At 37.2% G+C, this 25,036-nt stretch overlaps 1 protein-coding gene across 2 annotated transcripts; it reads right to left on the bottom strand.

Moving 5' to 3' along the window:
* Positions 1–1,239: 1,239 nt before the first annotated feature.
* DAZL (deleted in azoospermia like) lies at positions 1,240–19,082 on the bottom strand. Of its 2 annotated transcripts, XM_004271927.2 has the most exons (12): positions 18,939–19,082; positions 12,441–12,587; positions 12,095–12,186; positions 11,479–11,530; positions 10,974–11,037; positions 10,748–10,887; positions 9,060–9,131; positions 8,290–8,340; positions 7,336–7,449; positions 6,128–6,226; positions 3,127–3,227; positions 1,240–1,484 (listed from the first exon to the last, which is right to left on the bottom strand). In XM_004271927.2, exons 1-11 carry the CDS (start codon positions 18,939–18,941, stop codon positions 3,174–3,176), a joined length of 888 nt encoding a protein of 295 aa, XP_004271975.1. In that variant the 5' UTR covers positions 18,942–19,082; the 3' UTR covers positions 1,240–1,484; positions 3,127–3,173. The 2 variants fall into 2 exon arrangements, with proteins under 2 accessions (XP_004271975.1, XP_049566171.1); XM_049710214.1 differs by having other exon boundaries at positions 1,240–3,227.
* Positions 19,083–25,036: the final 5,954 nt, after the last annotated feature.

The raw sequence follows: 25,036 nt of genomic DNA, 5'->3' as shown, positions 1-25,036 counted from the left end.
CCTATTTGTAAGATTTGGTCAATGGGAAGCTTTTCTCTGCCTTATGGTCCCCCACCCTAATACTTCTTTGTGAAAGCAGAGTGGCATGCTGCCTTATCGCTGTTGCTAATTACCCTCAACCAATGGCAATGAAAGCAGGCAAACCGATTAAGCAATGTGGCAGCCCATTTTTATGAATTTACCTTTAAAGACAAGCAAGAGAATTTTAGAGAAGTAGGTACAGGGCTTTATAAACTACAGGGAACTGCAATGGAGTATTTATTTTTGAAACTCAATGACTTCCTTGCAATTTAAGGGTGCTAATCAATAATGAATAGTTATTTTGAACAATTACAAAGATAACATGCTCTTACTAGGAAAAGAAAAGAAAGCATGCAGAATAAACTTCCAGAGGTGACCAAACTTTTTGGAGTTGCTTGATTTTGCCGTAACTTGCAACTTTTTACAAAAAGGTGTTCTATGAAATTTTTTTCAATCCCAAAGACTTGGCTTTGTGTTGAGAATTTTGTGGTAATCCTCAACTGCAAATATGCTTAAATTATCAAGTAGATTTAAAGCCACTGTTTTAAAATATATAGTCTAGTTTTAGGGTCTCAAAATGTTAAAAACTGTAATTTAGCTTGATCAGAACTAATCAAATAATCTGGATAATGCTTAGTATATACGTATGAGTATACACACATTTAAGTACTACTAATCGTCAGCAAATTATACTTTAAACATCAAAATTTAATCTTTGGTGATTCAGAAGGCACTCTTTTTCATGAAGTACATGCAATATGAAAAATCTAGGCTCTATTATCAACAACTGCAATTCCCCAAAATAATAGTGTCACAGAGATTAGACCAAAAGTGTGCAACGAAGTGTTTATAAAGTCCAAGTTGTTTACAGAGAGGGACCTTGGCCATGGGACTGCAGTCATATACCTGACTCTCCAGCATTCCTACTAGGCACTGCTCTGCTGATGCACTGCACTGGAACCCACTGTTAACTATCTCCAACTCAACTAAGAGAAATTATTTTCTCATGAAAATCTCTTAATTTCATGAGAGAGCAGCAAAAATACAATGTACCAAAATGTGCTTTTATAAACGAACTCGGCTAGATTAAGAAACTGAACAATATTTACACTCCTGAATTTCAAGGATCTAAATCTTGTCACATACTACCCACCCAAATCCCCACCATTTTCTTAAGATAACATAAGTAAGCAGGTTAAAACGCTTTTGAAAAAAGGTTTTATTTCTATTTATTCATTTATGCAAAGACAGTATGAGCATAGGTAATAGGAACACACTTTTAAGTTTAAAATTAATTTTCCATTTTGAAAGGTTCAGGATTTTGTCTCTTCTTTCTACCTCACTCTTTTAAATACTTCAGTCCAACAAAACAGCAGACAAAAATTTATTTCCTTCCTTTTCTTAAGGTCATATTGGGATAATCAGAATTGGCTCTTTAGAATATAGGTATCATTTACAGTAACCTGGAGATTTAATCACAGAATAATATGTGTAAGAATGTTATAGCACACACAAAAAAAAAGTACAAATAATTTTAAAAAGAACAAATTTCAGGGCACTTTCAAATTTTGAGGCCTAAGAAAGCTCTCTTGGGGACCCTCAAGTTAAAAGACTCCTCCCTTCAGATTCAGAATGAAAATTATTAGGGATTATAAAACAATGGGCACTGATGATATGGCCCATGGAAGCTTCATTAGGATAAGGATAAATGGAGTTTCCATGTTTTAGTGAAGGGGCAGGCCAATGAAAGAAAAGCCAGTAAGCCACTTTAAACTCATGTCCACGGCAGGTCAAATGATGCTGATACAAGTGTTTCCCTTAGAAAGGTATTATCCCATTGCTACCCTTCCAAGGCTTACTAGCCCACATACTGCTTATATTGCTACTTCTCTACTTTACATCACCTATTCTAAAAGCAAACCTCCTGGAAGAATGGTGCTACAGACTGGAAAAGCAAGACTGTGGGTAGAGCAAAGGGGCTCTGGATCTCTAGTTGTTTGTCACGATTTACAATGTCTAACCAGGAGCCTAGCTAATCTAAAAATGGATTGTTAACACAACGCTAGTATATTTTTGGGCTATGCGTATTACTCAACAACTTTTGTGGTTTAGAAACGCCAAAACTAATTCGATTCTCCTGGACATATTTTACTTTAAAAAAAGAAAATATAATAAGCTAAAAAACAAAAATAAAAATCGACCTGTTCTTTAACAAATAACTAATATTTTAATGTTTTTCATAAAATCTATTCCTTTCAGATACTCTGATTAACTTTTAAGTGACATAAAAAAAGTTTCAGCCTTCTTTAATACCAACATTTTGCACAATTTAAGACACAGCCATTGAATTTATCATTTCAAGAAAAAAAAAAGTAAAAGAAAAAAAGGAGAATGGTAACTCACTGAGAAGCTTATGTACCTAGTAAAGTTTAGTTTGTTTTGGATTCTTTAAAAAAAAAAATTAGGCCCAGAATTTTAGTTATCCTAGTTACCATCCCAATCAGATACCTCTATGTGTGGATTCTAGATAAGATTAAATATTTTGAACTAATAAATGTAAGACCCACTGATTGGACTATTTGTTTAGAATCTGTTTCACTGGGTTTAGATAAGGAAAACTTCAATAAAGCCAACTATATACTGAGTTCCACTGATTAAAAATGCAGTTTTAAAAACTCTGCTTTTGTGGTAAATTTCTAGACAAATCATAAAAGAACAATATTGTAGATACTGTACTGTTCATAGGTACTTGTTGGAGAAGTGAAGTGCTTGTAGTTAATCAAAATTCTGACCTTTCAAAATAGGTTTTCTAAAACAATTTTTCTGGAAATCAGCATTTGCTTTTAAACTCTTAAAATGTCAATTAAAAAAATCCTTACAGATAAATCTTAAAGTTATTCCTTTCAGTCTCAATTTTTTTTTTTACTTTTAACCATATATTCAACACAAAACCAGTTTCTAAGTAAATGTCTAATGAAAAACAGTTCTAATGTAAAATAAAACTAGGCAATCTAATATAACTTGTATGGAAAGTCTAAGTGTGATTTATCAAAATTCAGAATTAAATCTCTAAAATAGTGGGAAAAACTTTCAGTCTCTTCTTACTACTCAAAACCTCCAACTTCCTGTGAGACTAGAAAGTTAGCAGAGGATCAAACAGACTTAAGCACTGCACGACTTCTTCTGAAGTGATGAACTCGTTTATCCTAGAAAAGACAGAATACTCCATTTTACTTCACTGAAAATTCCTATTACCATTATCACCTAAGACAGTTGAAAAATATTGTACTTAAAAAAGCATTTATTTTGGGTTTAAACGCTATAAATAATGAAAGAAAAGTGATCCTTTTGGGGAAGCATTCCTGAACTTTGCGATAACCAATGTACCAATGACCAGTTTTATTCAACAATTTAGTTAAAAAAGAAGTATCAGTAACTCAGAAAAAGAGGACTTAGAATCAATACCCTTTTATGTACATTAACTCATGATTTGGCAGTGATGTCCCAAAAAGACAGCTGGTGAAAAGCACATGAGATTTTTAAAAGTCCTATTTTTACTAAAATACACCTGACAGAAATCATGGCTCGAGAAGAGTAATCCACTTCAATCTGAAACCCTATGCTTTCAGGTTAAAAGATAGAAGTTTTGGCATATTTAAAGGCATATTCTTAACCTGTAATGAAGATATATAATTTTTTTTTTTTTGCGGTACGTGGGCCTCTCACTGTTGTGGCCTCGCCCGTTGCGGAGCACAGGCTCCAGACGCGCAGGCTCAGCAGCCGTGGCTCACAGGCCCAGCCGCTCCGCGGCACGTGGGGATCTTCCCGGACTGGGGCACAAACCCATGTCCCCTGCATCGGCAGGCGGACTCTCAACCACTGCGCCATCAAGGAAGCCCGATATATAATTTTTTAGGAAATGAATAGAAAAATAAAAATATATGCAAAAATTTCCTTTCACTTTATGTTGCTTGCAGATGTGCAGATAGAAGAAATGAGGCCTTACAAAGAGGAATGGAGCTGAGTAAACCAGCAATAACATAGTAATAGTATTTCTTCTCTACACTTTTAGCTTAGAGATTAAATTCCTAGCCTAGGGATTAAATTCCATTGTCACATAAAGAAGGGTGACTTCTGGAAATTATGTAATCTATTAACAGGGTAATATCCTATTTAGGTTAAAGCCCAGAAAACTGGTCACAAACTCAAGTATCTTCAGAGATCAGGCAGGATATGAAAGATTATGAAGCAGCTGGAATTTATCATGGCAACAGTGTATATCCCACCTCAGTGCATTCTAATTCAATTAAAACAACAATAACAACATTTAGCTAATCAAAGTAGGTCTAGATATGCTACACAACTTCTAACTCTTAGCTCAGAGAAGCAGAAAATTTTGGAAGGTTCAAAGAGAAACTTTTAATACCAGGTAAAAATTCAAGTTTAAAGACTTGCTGGTTAAAGATTTTCTGCTTTGCAAACAAATCCTTTAGTACTACCTATTTAACCTGCAGAACCTTGGGCAAAAGTAAGCTGTCCTACAGCTCCCAGTTCTTTCCTTTTAAATTGTCCTATGCAGAACGAAACAACAGAACAAAGATCAACTTTAAATGAATGGGTTTACTCCCCAATGAGAAGGGGGTTAAGAACTTAACTCTGCTACAGCTCTAGCCTTCTGCATTAAAGGAACGCCTAAGTATTCCTTTTAAAAACACTTTAAGCTTTATCCAATTTCCATTCATAGATGGAAAAAGCTACTCTCCTTTCCCTGTTTTAAGATACAAAGCAATGGCTTACAAATGGTTCCAAAATGGTGCATTTTAGAAAAATTCTGGCAGCTCCTTGGAAAGTTAAACAGTTACTATGTGATTCAGCAGTTCCATTCTTAGATATATACCCAAGAGAAATAAAAACGTATATCCACACAATAACTTGTACACGAATGTTCACAGCGTTACTCATCAGAGCCCAAAAGTGGAAACAACCCAAATGTCTATCAAATAAGTGATGAATGGATAAACGCAAAGTGGCAGATCCATAAATAAAAAGGAATGAAGTCCTGATACATGCTGTAACACTGATGAACCTTGAAAACATTTCGCTAAGTGAAAGTCACTCACAAAAGGTCACATATTATACTACTTATATGAAATATCCAGAATAGGCAAATTCTTAAAGAAAGGAGGTTAGTAGTTGCCTAAGGCTAGAGAGTTTGGGGGAGAGTGACTGCTAATGGGCAGGGGCTTTATTTTGGGGGTGATTAAAATATTCTAAAATTGATTGTCGTTATGGTTGCGCAACTCTGTTAATATTCTAAAAAGTACTGAATTGCACACTTTAAATGGGTGAACTGTGGGGTATGAAAATCGTTATCTCAATAAACCTGTTACAAAAACCAACAAAAACCTTCCCTTTACTTAAAAAGCACAGTATTCTTCCCCCATTGAAGCGACCGGTTCCTTTCCATATTCAGAGACTCACAACTTAAAGGGATCTTAGAGACTCATTTCAGACTTGTAAAAACTGGAGCCTTAATAAGATTTAAATGATTTGTCCAAGGTGACAGAACCAGGATCAGAAACCAGAACTTTCTTAAATTCAAACACCCATATTCTTCTCCACTTCACCAACTCTGAATCAACTTCCATTTCTTTCTACTCAGCTCTTTTTACTACTTCATTTTACCTCTTTTCTCCCCCCCAAAACATGTTGGTTCAAGCATCATCTGAGTGATCAATTTCTTTTCTTCTCTTTAGTCCAATATCTACGTACTCTTAAGTTTTGCTTTCTCTTTCTAAAATTTTCTCTTTTCCTATTTGGTCAAGCCAATATTCTCATTCAAGTCTCATGAACCCTATCAATTACAGTATAGGCTTCTGCTAAAGATTATCTTCCCTAAGGGCAAACTACACTATATCAAGATTTGAGCAGCTAGAATACACTGCCACTTAAAACTCACTCACAGATTTACTGGGTTACAGTCAAAAGCTAACAGTTCAATTACTGATATATGCTCTATGTAGTATCAAAATATATATACCACAGAAAAAAGATACTTTATGGCTGACAAGTGTGCTTTTTATCCTGTACACTATTCCTTTCATACCTTGAAGTACTCTTCTTGAGTAACAAAGGAGCTTCTCAATCTGTTCTCTGGATTAAACAGACAAGATACCACTGTCTGTATGCTTCGGTCCACAGATTTCTGAAACACAGAAGTTTTCGGTAAAGACTATTCCTCCTTTTACTCACTGGGAACAAACTTTTTGAAAAAGTTTAATGAACACATACACTTATTTCTAAAGAATTCTCAGGTAATTTTGTAATACGTACCACATGTCACTTAGTGTGTGACTTTTGTACCAAATTTAAGAATTATTTCAGAAACTTAGTGATAGAGTACTGATTTAAAAAGCTCAATTAGTCAAGCCCTAAGATACTTGCTTAAGCCTCTTTAATTTTTCCTGTTAGATAAAAAACAGTGAACTTCAACATTTCAAAAAACATTTAGGTTAAACTTTGGTAATATAATTATACTGTAAGTTATTTCGATATTTTTTCAAATTTTAAGTTGTGTAACAAATTTGGGAATTTTTTCACCCTACAGTTCAGTAGTTCTCAACATTTTTCCACTGAGAAACACATGAACGAAGTACACATACTCCAATGGGAATCATCCTATGTTATTATGCACATTCCAATCACATCAATTACTTCCATATTCTCACCCATACGAGAAAACACAGAATTCAAGAGTGAGGGCACTGTTATTATAGGGATCTGCTCTAATGATAAAAAAGAAACAACTCTGCCTGTTTTAATATTTCAATTACTAGTGGCTCCACCACTCTTGAGAGCTCCTACCATATATAATGTTACAGAGAGAATACCGTAAATAACTGTATATTATTATTTAGCTAAATAAATGTTTAAATTGGCAAAAGACAAAGTAGATATAATTCATACTAATTCCTCTTTTGAAGAGTAGGATTCTTGAGGAAACCAACTCACTCCACCAAATCACGTTAATACAATATTTATTAAACTACGGTTAAAAAACAACAACAAAAAAACCCCAATGAAAACAGAACAGAGGGAAGGACTACTGAATCAGCAACTATATATACACACTGAAAGTTTGGGGATGCCTAAAATTTCATTAACTTTTATGTAAATTGCAAAGTTATTAGTCAATGACTCAAGCTCTGTAACGTATTTAAATTTGGGCAAAGATGCTTGCTTCTCAAATGGCCATTATTAAAACCTGAAAAACAATAAAAATATAAATATTAATAAGCAAAATTAGATGTTTGCCTTTTGTGGGCCATTTCCAGAGGATGCAGTAGCTTCATGAACTGAGCATTCACTTGGCAAAACTTCAACTCCTGGATCAACTTCATTACAGTGGTAGTTAACGGCTGTATAAGTCTACATTTAAAATGATAAAAGTGTAATTAAAGAGATGTACATTAGATACATTTCTAAATCTATTCTTCAAAATGGTGAGCTGACACTGAAAGTCTAAATGTGGATTGTGAAGTTCAATTACATTATTTCAGAAACTATTTCAAACTGTAGAGTTGAAATGCAATAAGGCAATTTTTTATTTTGAAATGTCAACACAATCAGAATTAGGACAATTTCCCTAAGAAAAAGCAACTCCAACATATAGTAAGGGAATGAGAAGGGAATCTCCTAGTGCCTGAGAATTTCAGCTCATACTATATCCTTCGAATATCCAATCTTGATGAAAGAAGGTAACAAAGGCTCAGGTGTTTTAGAGGTAGCACCCTCTCTTGTTTTTTTCCTTTTCTTATATAACATATAACAGTACTGACAGCAAAACATTTTTGCTTCTCTTCATCACATTTTTTATGGCAAGAAAACTAGAGGCAGATTCAATACTAATTCTAAATCCCTGGAGTTAGAATTAGCATAGTTATTAAAACTACCTTTCTTGGTTACATATTCTATCAACAAGTAACTGAGCACTTGTTGTATGCAGGGTAGCCATTGCTTAAGTACACACACAACAACCTGAGAAACAAAAAGCACAGTTTCTCCCATGGGAGTATATACTTGGGTTGACAAGAAATAAAACATAACACATAATGTAAAAGAGCATTTAAAATATTTCTAGGTATACTTGATATTGCAAAAGGTCAAGAAATATATAATAGCTGAACAGTAAAATACTTTAAAATATATAATAGTTAAACAGTAAAAAACTCTAAAATAGGAAGTACATGTTTCGCTAATTCACCTTACCGGAGAAATAACATAACTCCTTTGCTCCCCAACAGGCCACTGTGGTGGCATCTTAGAAAAAAAAGGAAATAATTATTTAAATATACCTTCACATTTTCACAAAGATATGAGATAGACAATGTTGAGGTATCTGTCATGCTGGCTCCTTGACCTTGTTATAATAAAAGAAACAAAATGGAAGAATAAAGTACTTTCTGTTTCTGATACCTAAGGACTTTATTGTTACTTTCATATATAAACTCCATCTTTTTCTCAATTTTCTGGAGTTGGTCTACAGGAAAACTCAAACATACAGTTCTTTGAATATATTACCATAGATATGGTCATATCCATGGGCAGAAATTCAGAGAACTACTATTGTAGCAGCCAGCTAAAATAAACACTATCAAACATAATTGGAATTCAATGCTCTTAAGAACTGAGTAATCATTTTATTTCAACCTATGCCATTAGAAAAACTCATAAAAGTCAGCCTGGATGTTTCAGCTATTTGACAGAAAAGATGAAGAATACATGTTGAAATACAGAAGGGGACACCAAATCTTGTACAAGAGGAAGCTTCTTCCTAAACTCATTCCTGTCAAAAGCTTCTAAGTTCATTCCCTTATTTCTAAGTAATAGAGAAGCCCTAATTCTAGACTAATTCCAACTTTTTTCTTAAATTTTAAGCACACTCAACTACTTTAAATGACAAACTATTAGGGAAATTTACATAAATAAAGGTCTCAATAATATTCCAATGTAAATCATTTTGATCCCTCTTAAATTACCTGATAATTATAAACAGGCAGCTGATATCCAGTGATAACCTGAACTGGTGAACTTGGATAAGGAGGATAAGCCTGAAAATAAATTTTACAGAAAGAATGAATGAACGAGATGTATTTTTAAAAATCAGAAAGAAGGAATATTATTCCCAATGTAAAAAAAATATGAAAATAAAGAAATCTTAGTTTTTTCATATACAATGCAAGATTCTATTTGAGTGACTGGCTTCATGAAGAAATAAGTATTCTCTGTCAAATGTTAGTCTTTTGGGCTGGGAGAAGGAAGAGATAAATAAGGTGAGTGACTGATTTTGCCAGCCTAAGTTTTACCTTATCTGTATATTTATTCCCATCCAGAAGTTCTTTCTTACATGATGATAAGACTCTATTAGAATAGATTTCCATGTTAGAGTTGTATTAATACATGTGTTCTCTTTTTTTGTAAAAATACTTTTAAGCAGTTTTGTATTCCTTTGACAGTATTTCGGGGTAACGTGGGATCCTCCTACAGACTTTCTGGCTCTTTCTGTATTTCACTTCTAAAAGTTAAGGGCAGTTTATTAGCCCAAACTAGAAAGAGACAATACAATGTCTTTCTATTATATCTTTCAAAAGGTATTTATTCATTGAAAATATCTAGGTAGTAGCATACATAAATATGCCAGAATAGGTAATAATACCTCATGGTAAATGTTAGGAACAAGTAGGGCTTTTCTTCTATCTGTGTTTTAAGTAAGAAAAGTATAAAAAGATATATCCTACACTTCAGGTAGATGGAAAATGTAAACAAATGAGAGACACTGCAGAACTACTTCACTATTATTTTGCTTCTTTCTTTTCCTAAAAATAAAATGTCTTTTAAACTGAAGAAAGTAAACTGAACTAAGAAGAAAATAAATATTATCAATGGGAGGTAAGTATTCCAAACCCCACTTCAAATATTAAAGTAACCAAGACGAGACAAATTATATGCCAGAAACTCATAGAGTTTACAAATATAGTTAAGTCACCAGAAATTTATCCATTCTAGAACCATAATACATCCAGAAATCAACAATCTATATGAGAAGGCATCTGGAAATCATTGCAAATAAAGAATAGCTGATCCTAGAAAAGAACAAACCAAACAAACAGATGAGGAAAGCTGCCTGCAAATATTCTAGGAGTTATCTGGGAAAAAAAAAAAAAGATATATTCTATGTGGCTACAGCCATCAGTTCTAAGATAAAGGCTTACAAACTATATAGAAGCAGATTTTAGCTTAGTATAAGAAGTAACACTGGGCTTCCCTGGTGGCGCAGTGGTTGAGAGTCCGCCTGCCGATGCGGGGGACGCGGGCTCGTGCCCTGGTCCAGGAAGATCCCACATGCCGCAGAGCGGCTGGGCCCGTGGGCCGTGGCCGCTGAGCCTGCGCGTCCGGAGCCTGTGCTCCGCAACGGGAGAGGCCCGCGTACCGCCAAAAAAAAAAAAAGTAACACTAAGAATGACAGATTTCTAACAGGAGTAACAGATGTCCCGTCACTCAAAAATATTCAAACAGGAATAATATTGTCACTTATTATGGAAATTGTTGACGTAATTCCACAGAGGGTAAGAAGTGAGACTGGATTAATTTTTAAGGTGCCCCCATCTCATTGTATAAGATTTCTAACAGGATACACACAAAAAACAGGAATGTAGGTAATTCTTACCTGAACATACTGAGTAATAGGACTCATCATGGTTGGAGGCTGCATGTAAGCTTCCGTGTGTGGATTACTCCAGACACTCTGAAACTGTGGTGGAGGAGGAGGATTAAAAACCAAAGGACGTGGCTGCACATGATAAGCACCTTTTTAAAGAAAAGAAAACAAAGCCTATTTTTAGTTCTCTGAAAAGCTACACATGTCAACGAGAACAATTCCTTTCTTTACTCACATAAAGTTTGTTTCCTGATTGCAGGGCCCAGTTTCAGCTTTTTACCATGGAAATTTATCTGTGACTGAAAATAAAACAGTAACAAAGCTAGAATCAATGTCTAAATCTTTACTTCCAAGACTTTGGTAAACATGCAAGTTCTCTAAAATTACTACTATCGGAGATCAGTGCTAAAGACATACCAAATCAAAATTTATCAGCCTGAAGCTACCTTACTTACCTTCACTACTCTAATCAAATGTTGAGAGGTGTTGTGGAATTTGATCAAAAACCTTTACTCTCTCTTATCTTTCCTGTCTCTGGATCATGAGGCTGGATGCCCAATCAAAAATAAACAGGTTCTCACAAGTTATGTAAGATTATTCTAAGTCTGGATTTCAAACAGAAAGTATATTTATTTCTATACATTATACAAGACTAAGTAAATATTCAGAACTCAAAACAATACTGAACACTGCATCCATAAGGTAATTAAGAGATTTTTTCCCAAAAGAAGATTACTTACTTCTACTATCTTCTGCACATCCACGTCATTATAAAATGAAACAAATCCATAGCTAGAAAGGCAAATAAATGAGTATAAAATCACTACCGTAACAGTACACGGTTTGAAACTTCATTATTCCATGAAATAACTGACAGAAGTAATAATGATAAAGGATGAAGAATATACTGAGATAAATAACTGTAAGACGTACATGATAGATCCTCTATAAATACTACTGTTTTATTTTCCTACAGTCATCTGTATTAGAATGCACAAAGATGAACAGAAAATTCATACCTATGAACCTGAATTTAACTTACTATCTATGGTAAGATAGTTAAAATTTAAGATACTGTGAAATGTGTGAAGAAAACAATTCTTCAATATAACTGATTAATCCACTTAAGTGAAACAAATGAAGATGGGAAACATTTAAATACAAACACTAGGCAAATGATTAAATAAAAGAGCTGGCAGCAAACTTTTATCTTCTACATGAAAGGAATTACAAAGTAACAAATTACATTTATACAAATGTTATAATACCAGATTTGAAATTTTATTTTCTGAAACTCTATAGATACTATAGTTCAGATATTTATTATAATTTATATTGAACATATGTTTCACTTACCCTTTGGACACACCACTTCGATCCGTGATTATCTTCACTTCTTTTACTGAACCATATTTAGCAAAGAAGTTTTTAATTTCGGTTTCATCCATCTATGAAGAAAAATTGGACTTCAAGATTAAAAATTCAACATTCAAAATTTTCAATTATACTATAAAGAAGATTTGATGATGTGGAAGTATCTCCTCCATGTATCCCCAAACTACCTGTAGTTCTTTGTCAAAGATATTTTTAGTCCCTATTAGGTTAAACATAAAAACAATCCCCCAAAAAAGCCTTATAACAGGGCCCAAATCCCACTATTCACAAAATACTTTTAAAAATAAATGAAACATGAATACAATACCCTAACATCAATTCCACCAACGAAAACAGTGTTCGGCATGATTCTGCCTTCTGGTAAAACATAGCCTTGGCTGGTGGCAGCTGATGAAGACTGGGTGCTGGCCTCTCTGGAGATGGTTGAGTTTGGAGTGTCAGGATCTGCAGCAGACTGTAATTTGGAAAGCAGATATCACCACTAGGCATACAGGCTAAAATGACGGATGATATGAAATATAATTTATGTTTTTAAAATACAAAATATTTTCATATAAATTACTTTCATTGTAAATTAGTCATCAATATAGCTTAGTTCAGGCTCAAGGTCTAGGGTAATCAGAGTAGATCAGCATGAAATTTTAACAGAAGGGTATATAGTACTTTCTCAAAGCCAGTGTCACTCACCACTACCCCGGTCCAGTGCTGTGGCAGAATACTGATTTTATATTGAGTTTGTGAAATACTACATGAACCGGTTAAGTAATTAGAAAGTTCAGCTTTGTAAAAAGTAAAGTTACTAAAATCATCCTGTTGTATGTCAATAAGCAAATTCTCATTTTTCTGAGTACCTTATTCAAAAGTATGGTTTTAAAGATAACCAATTTTTTTTAAAAGTTGCATCAAAAAGGAAACAAGAAAGTTTTAAACCAATTTGTTTTGCCTCATCTTCCTATTCACCAAAACTAACATGGACTTTATAATTTTAACACTCCTTGTGTTAGTATGCCTGCTTTACTTTGGAAATGGATCATGAAAACATCATTTGCTCACGTATCATAGCTCCTGCTTAAAAAAAAAGGGTTTATAATCCTTTTCCCTAATGGTAGGGTGTTCATAGCATCTTTAAAATAATGTTTTTCTTCTTGAATAATACCAAATAAGTCCTACTGATAATTCTAATTTTCACAAGGGGCTGATAGATACAAACGATATCATCTTTATTTTCAGAGACCCACACAAGAAACTTATTATTTTTCTGAATTCTGGTCAGAACTCTGTCTTTAGGCTTCCCACACTAAGATTAATGTAGATTTTTCTGAATCAGAATTTACTGGTAATACATATTTCGGAAACAAAAACTGATTTAGCCAGGAGATCTAAAAATTGATTTAGTCAGACATTTGTGTACCTTACTAAGTTATAAATCACTTACTTGGCAGTTGTTTATCTCTTGGAAAACTTGAGAATGAAGTGAGATAACATCTGTGAATTCGTTTTGTAAACTATAAAGTGGTATGCCAATATGGTTAGCATCCTGGTATCTGATTTTCAATAGGTTAAAGAAAGGTTTCTTTCCTGCTTTTATGATTTATGTACTTATTTTGTAGATACTCTATTAATTAACAACTAACTTGAGTTGGAACCTCAGGAAACTAGTTTATGGCACATCTGCTCATTTGAAATTCATTTATGAAGTGCCTATTGATTATAAGTAGTAAATACAAAAGGCTGCAAGAGAGAGATACAGCTATTACACTTCAGCTTATAAAGGAAAACAAAAGCAAGGACAAAAGAAACTGATACATATTTTTTAAAAGATAAGCAAAATAATTTTTATAGAAATTAGTTACAATAATGAAAAGCAGGTAGAGTTCCTACTTTGTTAAGTGTTAGAAATTACTGATAAATTTAAGATTCTACAAGCTGCTGTACTAATTAGCTATGAAATCAAAATTGTTAAATTACCAAATTTGAGTGTTTGGGCTTTTCTCTATTAATTTGTGTTCATACTTGCTATTCAGTGTTTGAATAGTTCCTGATTCTTTCCTTTAACTATGGTGCAGTGATATTCCAAGACAATAAAATCAGAGAAAGTAAAAACTATTTCTAAAGCTTTTCCATTTTTAAATGTTTTATAATTTTATTATTTTTCTAAATGGGACTATATTACATAAGTCACGTACCTTGAACTATCGAGAAATTTGACTAGATTTCCCTTCGTGACAGACAATTTACCAATCTCTTTCAATTAGCTCACATTCAAAAACCCAAAACAGGAATAAAACAAAATAGTGGTTCTGAAATTCTTATAGACTTTTTCTCCTTCTCAATTTCCCGTTCGTTTGTGGATGAACTTTGGATACCTTTTTATCTGACAAACTATTTATAATATTAGCTGTCTGTGAACCACAATGGATAAATGTATTTTAAATTAGAGGTATAACATTAGGCCAGAAAACTGTGCCCGATTATAAAGAGTTATGATAATATACTGATTTTCAACCGGGGAAGATTTTGTGGCCCGGGGGCATTTTTGGTTGTCACAATTGAGGGGTGTACCTGGTATCTGGGTGGCAGAGGCCAGAGATACAGTAAGCATCCTATAACGCAAAGGAGAGCCTCCCACAACAAAGAATTACCTGGCCCCAAATTTGCACAGGGTCACAGCTGAGAAACCTGTGATAGTGTTGCCAGAATTGAAGAGGGAAGTTCTAATTCCTTTTTTTATGCAGTACACGGGCCTCTCACTGTTGTGGCCTCTCCCATTGCGGAGCACAGGCTCCGGACGATGCGCAGGCTCAGTGGCCATGGCTCACGGGCCCCACCACTCCGTGGCACGTGGGATCTTCCCGGACCGGGACACGAACCCATGTCCCCTGCATCAGCAGGCAGACTCTCAACCACCGCGCCACCAGGGAAGCCCGGAAGTTCTAATTCTTATATCCTATTTACAAAAGTAAAATGGATGTCTGAGACAACTAAACAGTAATTTGCGAAAAAGAAAAAAGCCATTAGATATTATAGAAAGTTTGGTTTCGGGTTGGGTTGTACAAATTGACTGTCTGCTTAATTGAGGTATTAAGTATAAAACTGATCAAATCATTTCACTAGTGTCATAATGTCTTAAGGAAGGCATCGTTATGTCCGTCCTAGTCCTGAGCCAGCAGATGGTGCTCAAAGCTAAATTAAGGAAAGTACTCCATTTTAAGACGCCTGAACAATAGGGATTTTAAAACTTTGCCTGTGCGTGTATTTACATACAGTTATAACTTATATATACAAATCCAGAACCACATAAAACCTTTGGTTACTTCTAAACTATTGCTAAAAATACTTCACAAATGAATTCTTAAGCAAAAAGTTTGGTGAAGAATTCATCTTACCTACCAACAGCATGTAGAAAATAAACTGCATGTAAATTAAATGAAAAATAATTATTTTTCTTAATTACACCTTCAAGTGAGTTGATGGGTTCTGAAATGAGTAATTCTGGAATATTAAGTAGGGGTGAACTTGGAGGCCATCATATACACAATTCTCGTCACTGCTATTCACAGTAATAATTCCCTTTTATATCTGGATGACCAAATGACAAAGATAACTAAAAGCTGGAAAAAAAACCCTTTATCATTACTAAAGCTTCTGGGATGTCAGCTCTTTGACATTTTATTCAACTATTATATCTTCATGCAAGCAAACTGAAATAATTTGCAGTCATCAGTGTCATATCCACGGAAGGAAGTAGTTATTAAAGAGAAAAGGAAATTCTATTAAGGAAATAGTAAATGAAAATCAGAATAAAACCCTTTAAGTAAATCAAATAATGGACTCTGGGGGGCAGGGGGAATCCAAACAATAAACAAACAATCCTGGGAAAGCTAAGCAAGAAAAAGGCAAGAATACAAAAATACACATTAGTCCTGAAAAAACGGGATATGAGTACAGATTAGAATGCTCTGTAGGAGTTAAGTTTGGAAATCTTGATGATATGACTAACTTCCCAGAGAAATGAACTTTTAAAGACAATCTTAAGAAAAGAAAGAGCACTCAATTCCTGTGTCAGTTCACTGGGAGTTTTCTCAAACTGTGAAGAAACAGGTAATTTGTGTGTGGAGGGCAAGTGGGGTGGTAAGAGGCGGCGCACCTAGACAGAAACAACGGTAGACAGGAGAGAGAGTGGAAGAGAAGGAAAATTCAAATGTTTTAAAAAATTTTTCAGAGAAAAGAAGAAGAATATTTCTCAATGCATTTAATAAAACTAATACCATCTAAATAGCAAAATCTGGTTAAGATGGTCCACCCCTGCCCCCAACACTGAGATGCAAAATTCTAGCAGCATACAAAAAAATATACAATTAAGAACAGTTTACATTGTAAATTCAAGGATGGTTCATTCTTAGGAAATCTGTTACTGTAATTCACCACTGCAAAAGCATTTGATAAAATACAGCATCCATTTCTTAATTTTTAAAAAACCCAAGTAAAATAAAAACATCTTATTTTCTATTGATCTAAATCTAGGCTATCATCAAGCTTAAAGTGAAACATGGTAGTAATTTACATTAAAATTAGAAATAAGGGTCTCTCCTTATCACACCTATAAATTTTTTCCTATATGACTAATGTATTAATATAGATTTGTTATAAATCACCAAGAAAAGATAAATATGCAAACAGAAAGGTGGATTAAGAATTAAAAAAAAAAGAAATGGAAAAAGCTAATGACAAACTTCAACTTCACTAATGATAAACAAAAGAAAAAGTACATCAACACAGTGAAATATTTTCCAGTTATTAGACTGGCAACTTTAAAAACTGCAATACCTTTCATTGGAAAGTGTGTGGAGAAGGGGTCACACTACACACCACCAGTGGGAATACATACTGGTACGTGCTTTATCAAGAGTTACTAAGAAAAATGTATCATAATTCAAAATCGTTATAAAATGGGCATAACCTTTTCACCCAGTGATTCCACTCCTGGCAATTTATTTCAAGTTATTAACAGAATAAGCATGCCAAAACATTTGCACAAACATACTCATTATGGTATTGTTTTAACGTAAACAAATTATTCATTACAAGGGAATTGGTAAAATTAAGTAATGGTAATATAGAAATATATAATTTTTGGTAAAATAACTAAGTATATATTCAAAATTATTTTAAATTTCTCTTTGGAATAAGGCCCACTACACTAAGTGAAGAATACAGGTTGTAAGATATTATTATATAGCACGGTAAAATTTTTATAAAATAAAATGTACCTGTATATATGCAATACATGCTTGAAAACCATCTGTAAGGGCATATGTACATCAAAACTTCAATAGTGGTTAAATGTTGGGATTAAGATGGACCTCTACTTTCTTACATTGATTACCTTCCAATGAGTTAAGGTTTTTTTTTTTTTTTTTTTTTTTTTTGCGGTACGTGGGCCTCTCACTGTTGTGGCCTCTCCCGTTGCAGAGCACAGGCTCCGGACGTGCAGGCCCAGCGGCCATGGCTCAGTTGCCCAGCCGCTCCGCGGCATGTGGGATCCTCCCAGACCGGGGCACGAACCCGTGTTCCCTGCATCGGCAGGCGGACTCTCAACCACTGCGCCACCAGGTAAGCCCAACGTATTAGTTTTGTATCAGAAAAAAAAATCAATGAAGTTATTAGCATTTCCCCCCTTTTCCTCTAAAAAGAGAGAATAAAGTTGGAAATAATTACAGTAACTCAGATTATTAATTATTGATATGGATACGTACATGACATAATTATTACAGTTACATACAATCACAATTTTTTACTTTAAAATTTATACGTTCTAATAAATTGTATATAAAGTTCCTCCCTTTGCCTCTAAAAATACAGAAGATAACAGTTATTACACTACCGACAACTACACATATTTAATACACCTCTGACTTGATGGTTGGTCAAAAGTGTTCTCAGAGCTGTACCCCTGAGGTGGTGAAATCAACTAAATGCACTTAACAAAACTCACATAAATGTCACCCAACAGAGCATGTAATACTCTAGGGACATTTTGTTGAAGGTTTCTGGTTTCTCTTCGGGAAAAGTGTTCCCCGGGTTAAAAACTGCTAGACTTCCCCCACCTGCGGCCGCTCAGGGGCGTGGACAGCGCCGACCTCGTAGGGAAATGATGGCGTCGGGTGAGCTTCCGCCCCGCGTACCCGCTGCTGCCACCGCGCAGGCACAAGGCTGCCCCAGGAGCACCGCGGGCTCGAGCTCTCCAGGTCTCGACATGCCCCCAAACTCCCGCCAGGAAGCCCAACCCCAGCCCCGAGCCGGACCCGTGGGGCCCCGCCTCCCGAGGTGGCTCGGGCCCGGCTTCCGCATCTGCACGCAGGCACGCCTGAGGCCACGATACGCGGTGCTCGGCAGGCACGCCGCCATCTCGCGGAGGCCTCACTGCCTGGCTCCTCAGAATAAGCGCGGGAAGAGAGGCTTCTGGGGTGGGGTGGGGTGGGGTGGGGGTGGGGCGGAGCAGGGTCCCCGCCCCCCAGTCCACGGCGGAGGCCGGAAGCCCCCCCACACCCTGGCTGCGGTGGTGGGATGGCCGCGGGGCTTGCACGTGCTGGGCGGGGCCCCGAGCACTCCCTTCCCACAGCCAGGCCTCCTGCCCCTCCGCCAGCCCTCAACGCCCTGCAGGCCGTACTGGACCGCCTCCCCCTCGCCCTCAGGCCGGGCCCAAGTACAGGAAAGCCGGGTGGCCCCGCTCTCGGCTCCCGTTTCCCCGCCCCCTTCAGCGCCCCGGCCACCCTGAGGACCCCCTCAGGCCTCGTCCACTCACCATGATGGCGGCAGCCCGTGTTCCCACAGAGGGGCTCGAGAAGGAGCTGAGGCTGGCTTCAGGCACCGGGGCTGCTGTTAGGCCTGCTCGTACCCACCGCCCCGCTTGACTGGGCAGAGGAAGCAGAGGTGGACAAGCGAGGAGAAGCCGAGGCTGCGGGCGAGACCGAGGGGCGCAGGGGGACTGAGGCGTGGCCGGAGCGCCGGACGTGGCTCCTGCGCAGGGTGAGGGGGCTCGTCGGAAAGACGCGTCAGCCAATGGGCGGCCGCGCCGCCGTCCCCCATGGTGGGGGGCGGGGGGACTCGCGGGGCACAACTGCGCCGGCCAGGGGGCATGCAGGGGTTGCGCGCGGGCCGGCATCGTGCCCCTCCCCCCCACCCTCCGCCCCAGGCACCGGCCCCAGACGAAGGGGCCCACCGACCCACAGAGACAGGCATCACCCCAAAAGTGCCTTGGAGGCATAAGTATGCATTCTCAAATATGTGTTAAAATTAAAAACAAACTTTTAATGTGTCCAGGCGCTGGGATCAAAATGGCGTCCTGAAGTCACAGGATTAGCCCGATTGATGGCGATTATTCCTATCATCGGCCGCAAAATCAGTTGAAATGCCAATAGAAATAGAAAATAGAAACACCTATATGGAGAAGAAGGAGGGAGACATCAAAAGTCCAGAAACTTGGACTACTTTCTGTCAAGTCTGAGGGAGATGGGGCTGGATTGGAAGGAACACCAGTTAGGGCAGGCCAACTTGGTGTTCAAGACGTTCATGTTTTCAAGAAATAGTTATCTAGGTCAGCGATTTGCCGGATACCCAAGGTGTAGGAGTGAACAAAACAGCCAAACATTCCTTCGCTCCGGGAGTTCAAGTTGTGAGGGGGAGAATTTTTCTTCTAGGCCTTACAGGAAGCTAGGCCTGCCTAGAGAATTCTAGAACTTTCTCAAGGTCGGAGAAACAGGGCCTAGAGCAAGGGAGAGCTGTGGGGCAGTTGGTGGAGAAAGTCACATAACTTTGGGAACCACTGCAGCACCCTGTATCCAGAGGGTAACTGACTGTGACTTTTATCCTCCAACTTCACTTTGGTACTGATGAAAAGTTAGAAAATGTTACTTTGTGAGCTGGCAAAATGGTGGTCATCTGTAACCGGAAAACTGACCACAAACAGCTAGCATTACTGGATAATAACTTCATGTCTTGAGTTCAATGTGCAGTTAAACTCAAGAAATGCAGGGAACTCCCAAGAGGCCAGAAATCAAAATAAACTGAAAATCAGCAGTGACTTGTTGAACAGATTCTTCTCCGCCCCTGGGTGTCAGGGCTGGAGTGTAGGGTGACTAATCAACTGGTTTGCCTGGCACCTTCCTGGTTTTAGCCCTGAAAACCCCCAAATTCTTGGAGACCAGGTCCAAGGCAAACCAGGAGAGTTGGTCATCTTAGGTGTGGGCAAAACGTTAGTTTCTGTAACTTGAGGCCTGAAAGTATAGGGACAGGAGGTAAGGGTCTGGAATAGCTCAGGGTGGGAGCTGGTACTGAATATGCTACAAAAAGCCATTGTCCCAGAGAGACATCAGCTCACGAAAAGAGTGGACTAGGGACAATGTAAAACACCCAGTGGACAAGCAAGTGAGGAAGCTTATCCCATTTCTGGGTGAAAATGAAAATTATTTAACTCCAATGAAATTTTAAAATCCTAGAACTGCATTTCATGAGTTTGGAGTTTGGAGTTTAAATCTGGAGCATTTATGTGACGTTGGGATTTCAAAAACTAGAAATTTATTCCCCTTAACCTTTGCCTCCTCCCCAAGAAAAGATCCCAGACAGGGTGCAACTGGAATGCCTAGCAGAAAAAAATGTAAAACCAACCTGGAGGGATGCTTCCGTAAAAAGCTGAAAGGGATTCTTATGAGAAAAGAACCCTTTAAAGTTAAACTCAGAATGAAAAGTTATAACATACTGTTTACCATGAATAAGAATGGCAAATGATGAAGATTAAAATGTCAAAAACTTAACAAAAGAAACTTCTTTTGGAGTGTGTGTGAATACACCTGGGCACGTGTCTTTTTCTCTTATTTGGAGTCATACACTATGTATATTGTAAGGTGATTTTTCTACTGTATTATAACTTGTAAACAAAGTCTCAAACAAGTAAATATCTTTGCTCTCCTCTCGAATAATTCAAAGACCTTAGGATGTTTTAAGTTGGCACACCCCTCCCAATTTATAAGCTATTATTAATCACTACTTTAGTTCTATCCTGTTTTCCTTCTATGAATTAGACATCATGTTTTTTAAAGCCACCTGCATGTGTAAAAATATTTTGCTTACCATTTCTTTGCATATCTCAGATCTTCCTTCTGCATTGTTTTCCTTGTGCCTGAAGTAAGCTCTATAGAATTTCCTTTAATAAGTGTGATGTGTGGTAAACTCAGGTTTTTTCTCACCCGAAATGCTTTTATTTTGCCCTTGTTCATTGAAGATAATTCTACTGGATATAATTCTAGGTTAGCAGTTGTCTTTTTTCCTCAGAATATTGAACATATTATTCTGTTATCTTCCGGTTTCTGTTGCTACTGAGAAATCTGCTATCAATCTAATCGCTGGTTAAGATCTGTTTTTCTTTGGTGTTCTGAAATTTCACAGTAATGTGACAAGGTGTACAGTTTTAAAAATTTTTTCTCCTTAGGAGTTTTTGGGCTCTCTGGATTTGTAGATTAGCTTTCAAGAATTCTAAAAAATTTCACCCATTTTCTTGTCAAAGATTAACTGGTTAGGGAATTTAACCTATTTTTCATATTCCATAAGCAATTCTTATGGTGATTTTTGTTTAGCTCATGACTTTTTCAAAGGTTGATAGTATTTTCTTAAAACCTTATGGAATCGTCACGTAACATAGAGAAAAAGAATTGATTTAAGATGAAGATTGACTGTAACTATTTCTATGTGTTAAGATTGGTAGCATAATTCACATAAATTCAGAAATAAATCTCTATATTGCTTCCTTATCCTCCAAGACTGATAGGGAAGGGAGAAGAAAAAAGACTGATATTTTTAAACTCCTCTGCCAGTTCTTTTGTGCTCTTAAAGCCTGTGACTTTGGATAGAAGGCTTACAATTAGTAGTATAAACACTCTCAAACTTCATTCATTTGCAAACCATTTTCATAATTTAAGTTGTATCTGCTCTGAATCTCTATTTCATTATTTACCTAACTTTTAAAAAACTGACTTGTCATAAGCAAAAATATTTATGAGATCACATTTATTGTGTTAGTTACATTTTTCTTTTAGCAATGCATGTTAAAATATATAATTATTAACATTTAAAACAATATTGGTCTGTGGATCACTTCAGATCACACTTTCCCAGAGCAATAGAAAAAATACTGGATTAGGAGAACTTTTTACCCAGTCTTTGGATATGCAAAGTTAGGTCCCAGGAACTAGGGGGTGGAGTGTCATATCGTTCTTCATAATAAATGAGAGTAATTCGATCTGTAGAGGGAAACCAAGCAAGGCTGGAAAAGTGGAAATCTGGGAATTTGGAAAAAAGGAATAAGCTTGCAAAGTGAAAAGTTGGAGCCTGCAATGAAAGATGTTATCTGAGTACACTGGAGTCATCTGGAGGCTTTTAAAAGTTCACATTCCCAGGCCTTACCCCAGACCAAATAATTCAGGATGAGACCCAGACATTAGTATTTCTTAAAAAAAATGTTTCTCGAGTTAATCTAATATGCAACTAAATTTGAAAATCTTTGGTATAGAGCTTTACTACTCAAAGTGTGGTCCTCAGACCAGCAGCTTTGCATCATCTGGGTGCTGTGGAATCTCAGGCCCCACCCTAGACTTACTGAATCAGAATCTGCAGTTTGATAAGATCTCCAGATGGCTCACAAACACATTAAAGTTCAGGAAGCACTGACATAGAGAATATTTGCCATAAACAACTTGCATTCTTGGATTTGAGAATCCCTCACTTTACAGGGAGAGACTGCTTTCCCAGCCTCTCTTTCAGCTAGACCTGGGCATGTGACCTAAACAACACCAATGAGATGCACCTACTCTAAATTTTGAATAGGGGACTAATTATGCCACAAAGCAGTGACAGCAGCAGCAGCCCAGGCATCAGTCAGAGCAGCGATATCCACTGAGGTCAGTTGTGCAAGCTATGATGCCATTCAGTACCCAGCAGTAGCAGCTGAAGCTCCTTCACTGGACCAGTTCTGCAGCATGATTCCACGTGTTGTTCCTGGAGACACAGACTTCCAACCTGGTTCTTCAGTCCTTTACGAGATTCCTTTTCTATTTAAATCAGCCAAAAGTACTGTGGCTATTGCTTGCAACAAAAAACCTTGACTGAAATAGGTGGAGAGTGAGGTCAGCCAAAGTACTTTTAAGTGGATGGTTAACAGCCAAAAGATTTATGGCTCTTTGCTCTAACTCCATAACACAATACCCCTCTATTGCTTCCAACCTTTAGTAAGGTTCTACTACATACACAAAGGCCTTGTGCCAGTGGCATTTTGTGAGGGCTGTCAAGAAAGTGTCTCTTTTCCCTCTCCGGAGCAACATAGTATAGACAGGGACTGCACAGTCTGCAGCAGGATGATCCACAGATGAAATAATTCATCAGGAACAGAAGCTTGGAGCCAGAAGTGACCTGGAAACCATAAATCATACTTTCAGAATTCCCAGAGATATAGAAAGAGATGTGTGCTATACCAACTGCACACTGAAGTCTGAGCCAATGCCATTTAAATCTCAAGGTATGGTACCTTAGCTTCTATTGGGCCTATGTTCACATGGCCCAGCATAGCAACACACATCTCAAGGGCACTTATGTGTATTTGCAGAGATGTGTGTCCATTGAGCAATGTTGCTTAAGCCCCATTTATTCACCTTTAACCCTAGTAGCTGCATAATAGTTTGTTCATTTAACACTTAATCTCATAAGCAGGTTGCCTGAATTTGGGGGTTGGCCTGAGCCACGCTGACCTAATCTTCACAGTGGCTTCAAAAGACCTGCCTAAACAGATGACCGTGAAAGTGATTGACTTATTAAAAGCAGCAATAATGACAAAAATCACTGACACTGATATGGTGCTTACTACGTACCAAGCATTATTCTAACCGTCTTACTTCTGTTAATTCATCCAATCTTTATAATAGTAATAGGTACTATTATTATCATCGCCATTTTATACAGAAGGAAGCAGAGGCACAGAGAGGTCGAATAACTTGCCCAAGATCACACAGCTGGTAAATATCAGAGTGGCAGTTTTGATCCAGTCTGGCTTCTGAGTCTGAATTCTTAACCATCATGCTGTATTAGCAAGCTTTGTGGAAGATGAAAGGGCTGATGTAGTGGGACAAATTAAATCCCTGACTTCCATGAGAGTAGCCAAGTAAAGAGGAAGGTTGGGAGTCTTTTCTCACTTTAAAAAAGGTTTTTTAGTCATTTCTGATATATTCACATTAATAAGTAGGGCCAGGACCAGGACTTCAGTGGTTCCATCAAAATGAGGGAAACCCCCCAAATCTACGTTCAAACCAACCTACACCATTGAATTGCTCCAACACAATTGGCCCTTGAGGAGGCTACCCGATTAACAGAAATTTCCCTCTGAACTTTGCCGGTCAGAAAATCTTCTAGTCCTTTTTCCAAGTGTTGGGGTCACAACTATACTGTTTGACAACCTCATCTCCAGCCCTGGCTCACACTGCTGGCTCCCTACTCATGCTTACACTCCTCGCAAACGCTTTGAAACTGCTTTTTTCTGAGTCAAGAGGCATCACTGAGCAGACATTTGCAAATCAGAGAAGCAGAGGCTGTTTTACACCGTGGAAGAGCAGGGAGAAAAGGCTGGTAGAACTCACTCGTCTCATTTTCCTCAGGCCTAGTCAACTTCACCTTCATTTCCATAGTTTTTCTGTATTTAAATGTTTTCTTTTCCTTATCCATTTTTTTGAGAATATAAGAATACATTTCCCTTTCTAAAGAAATGAAAAACATTAAAGGTAAGGTTTAAACTCCCTTTGACCACCAACTCTGTATCCCAGATCCTTCCCCAGAGGTAACAACCACTGTTGGTAGTTTGGTGTG

This window comes from Orcinus orca, chromosome 5 (assembly GCF_937001465.1).
Source record: "Orcinus orca chromosome 5, mOrcOrc1.1, whole genome shotgun sequence".
In the NCBI taxonomy this organism is placed as follows: domain Eukaryota; kingdom Metazoa; phylum Chordata; class Mammalia; order Artiodactyla; family Delphinidae; genus Orcinus; species Orcinus orca.
This window is presented reverse-complemented; position numbering and strand designations above follow the sequence as displayed.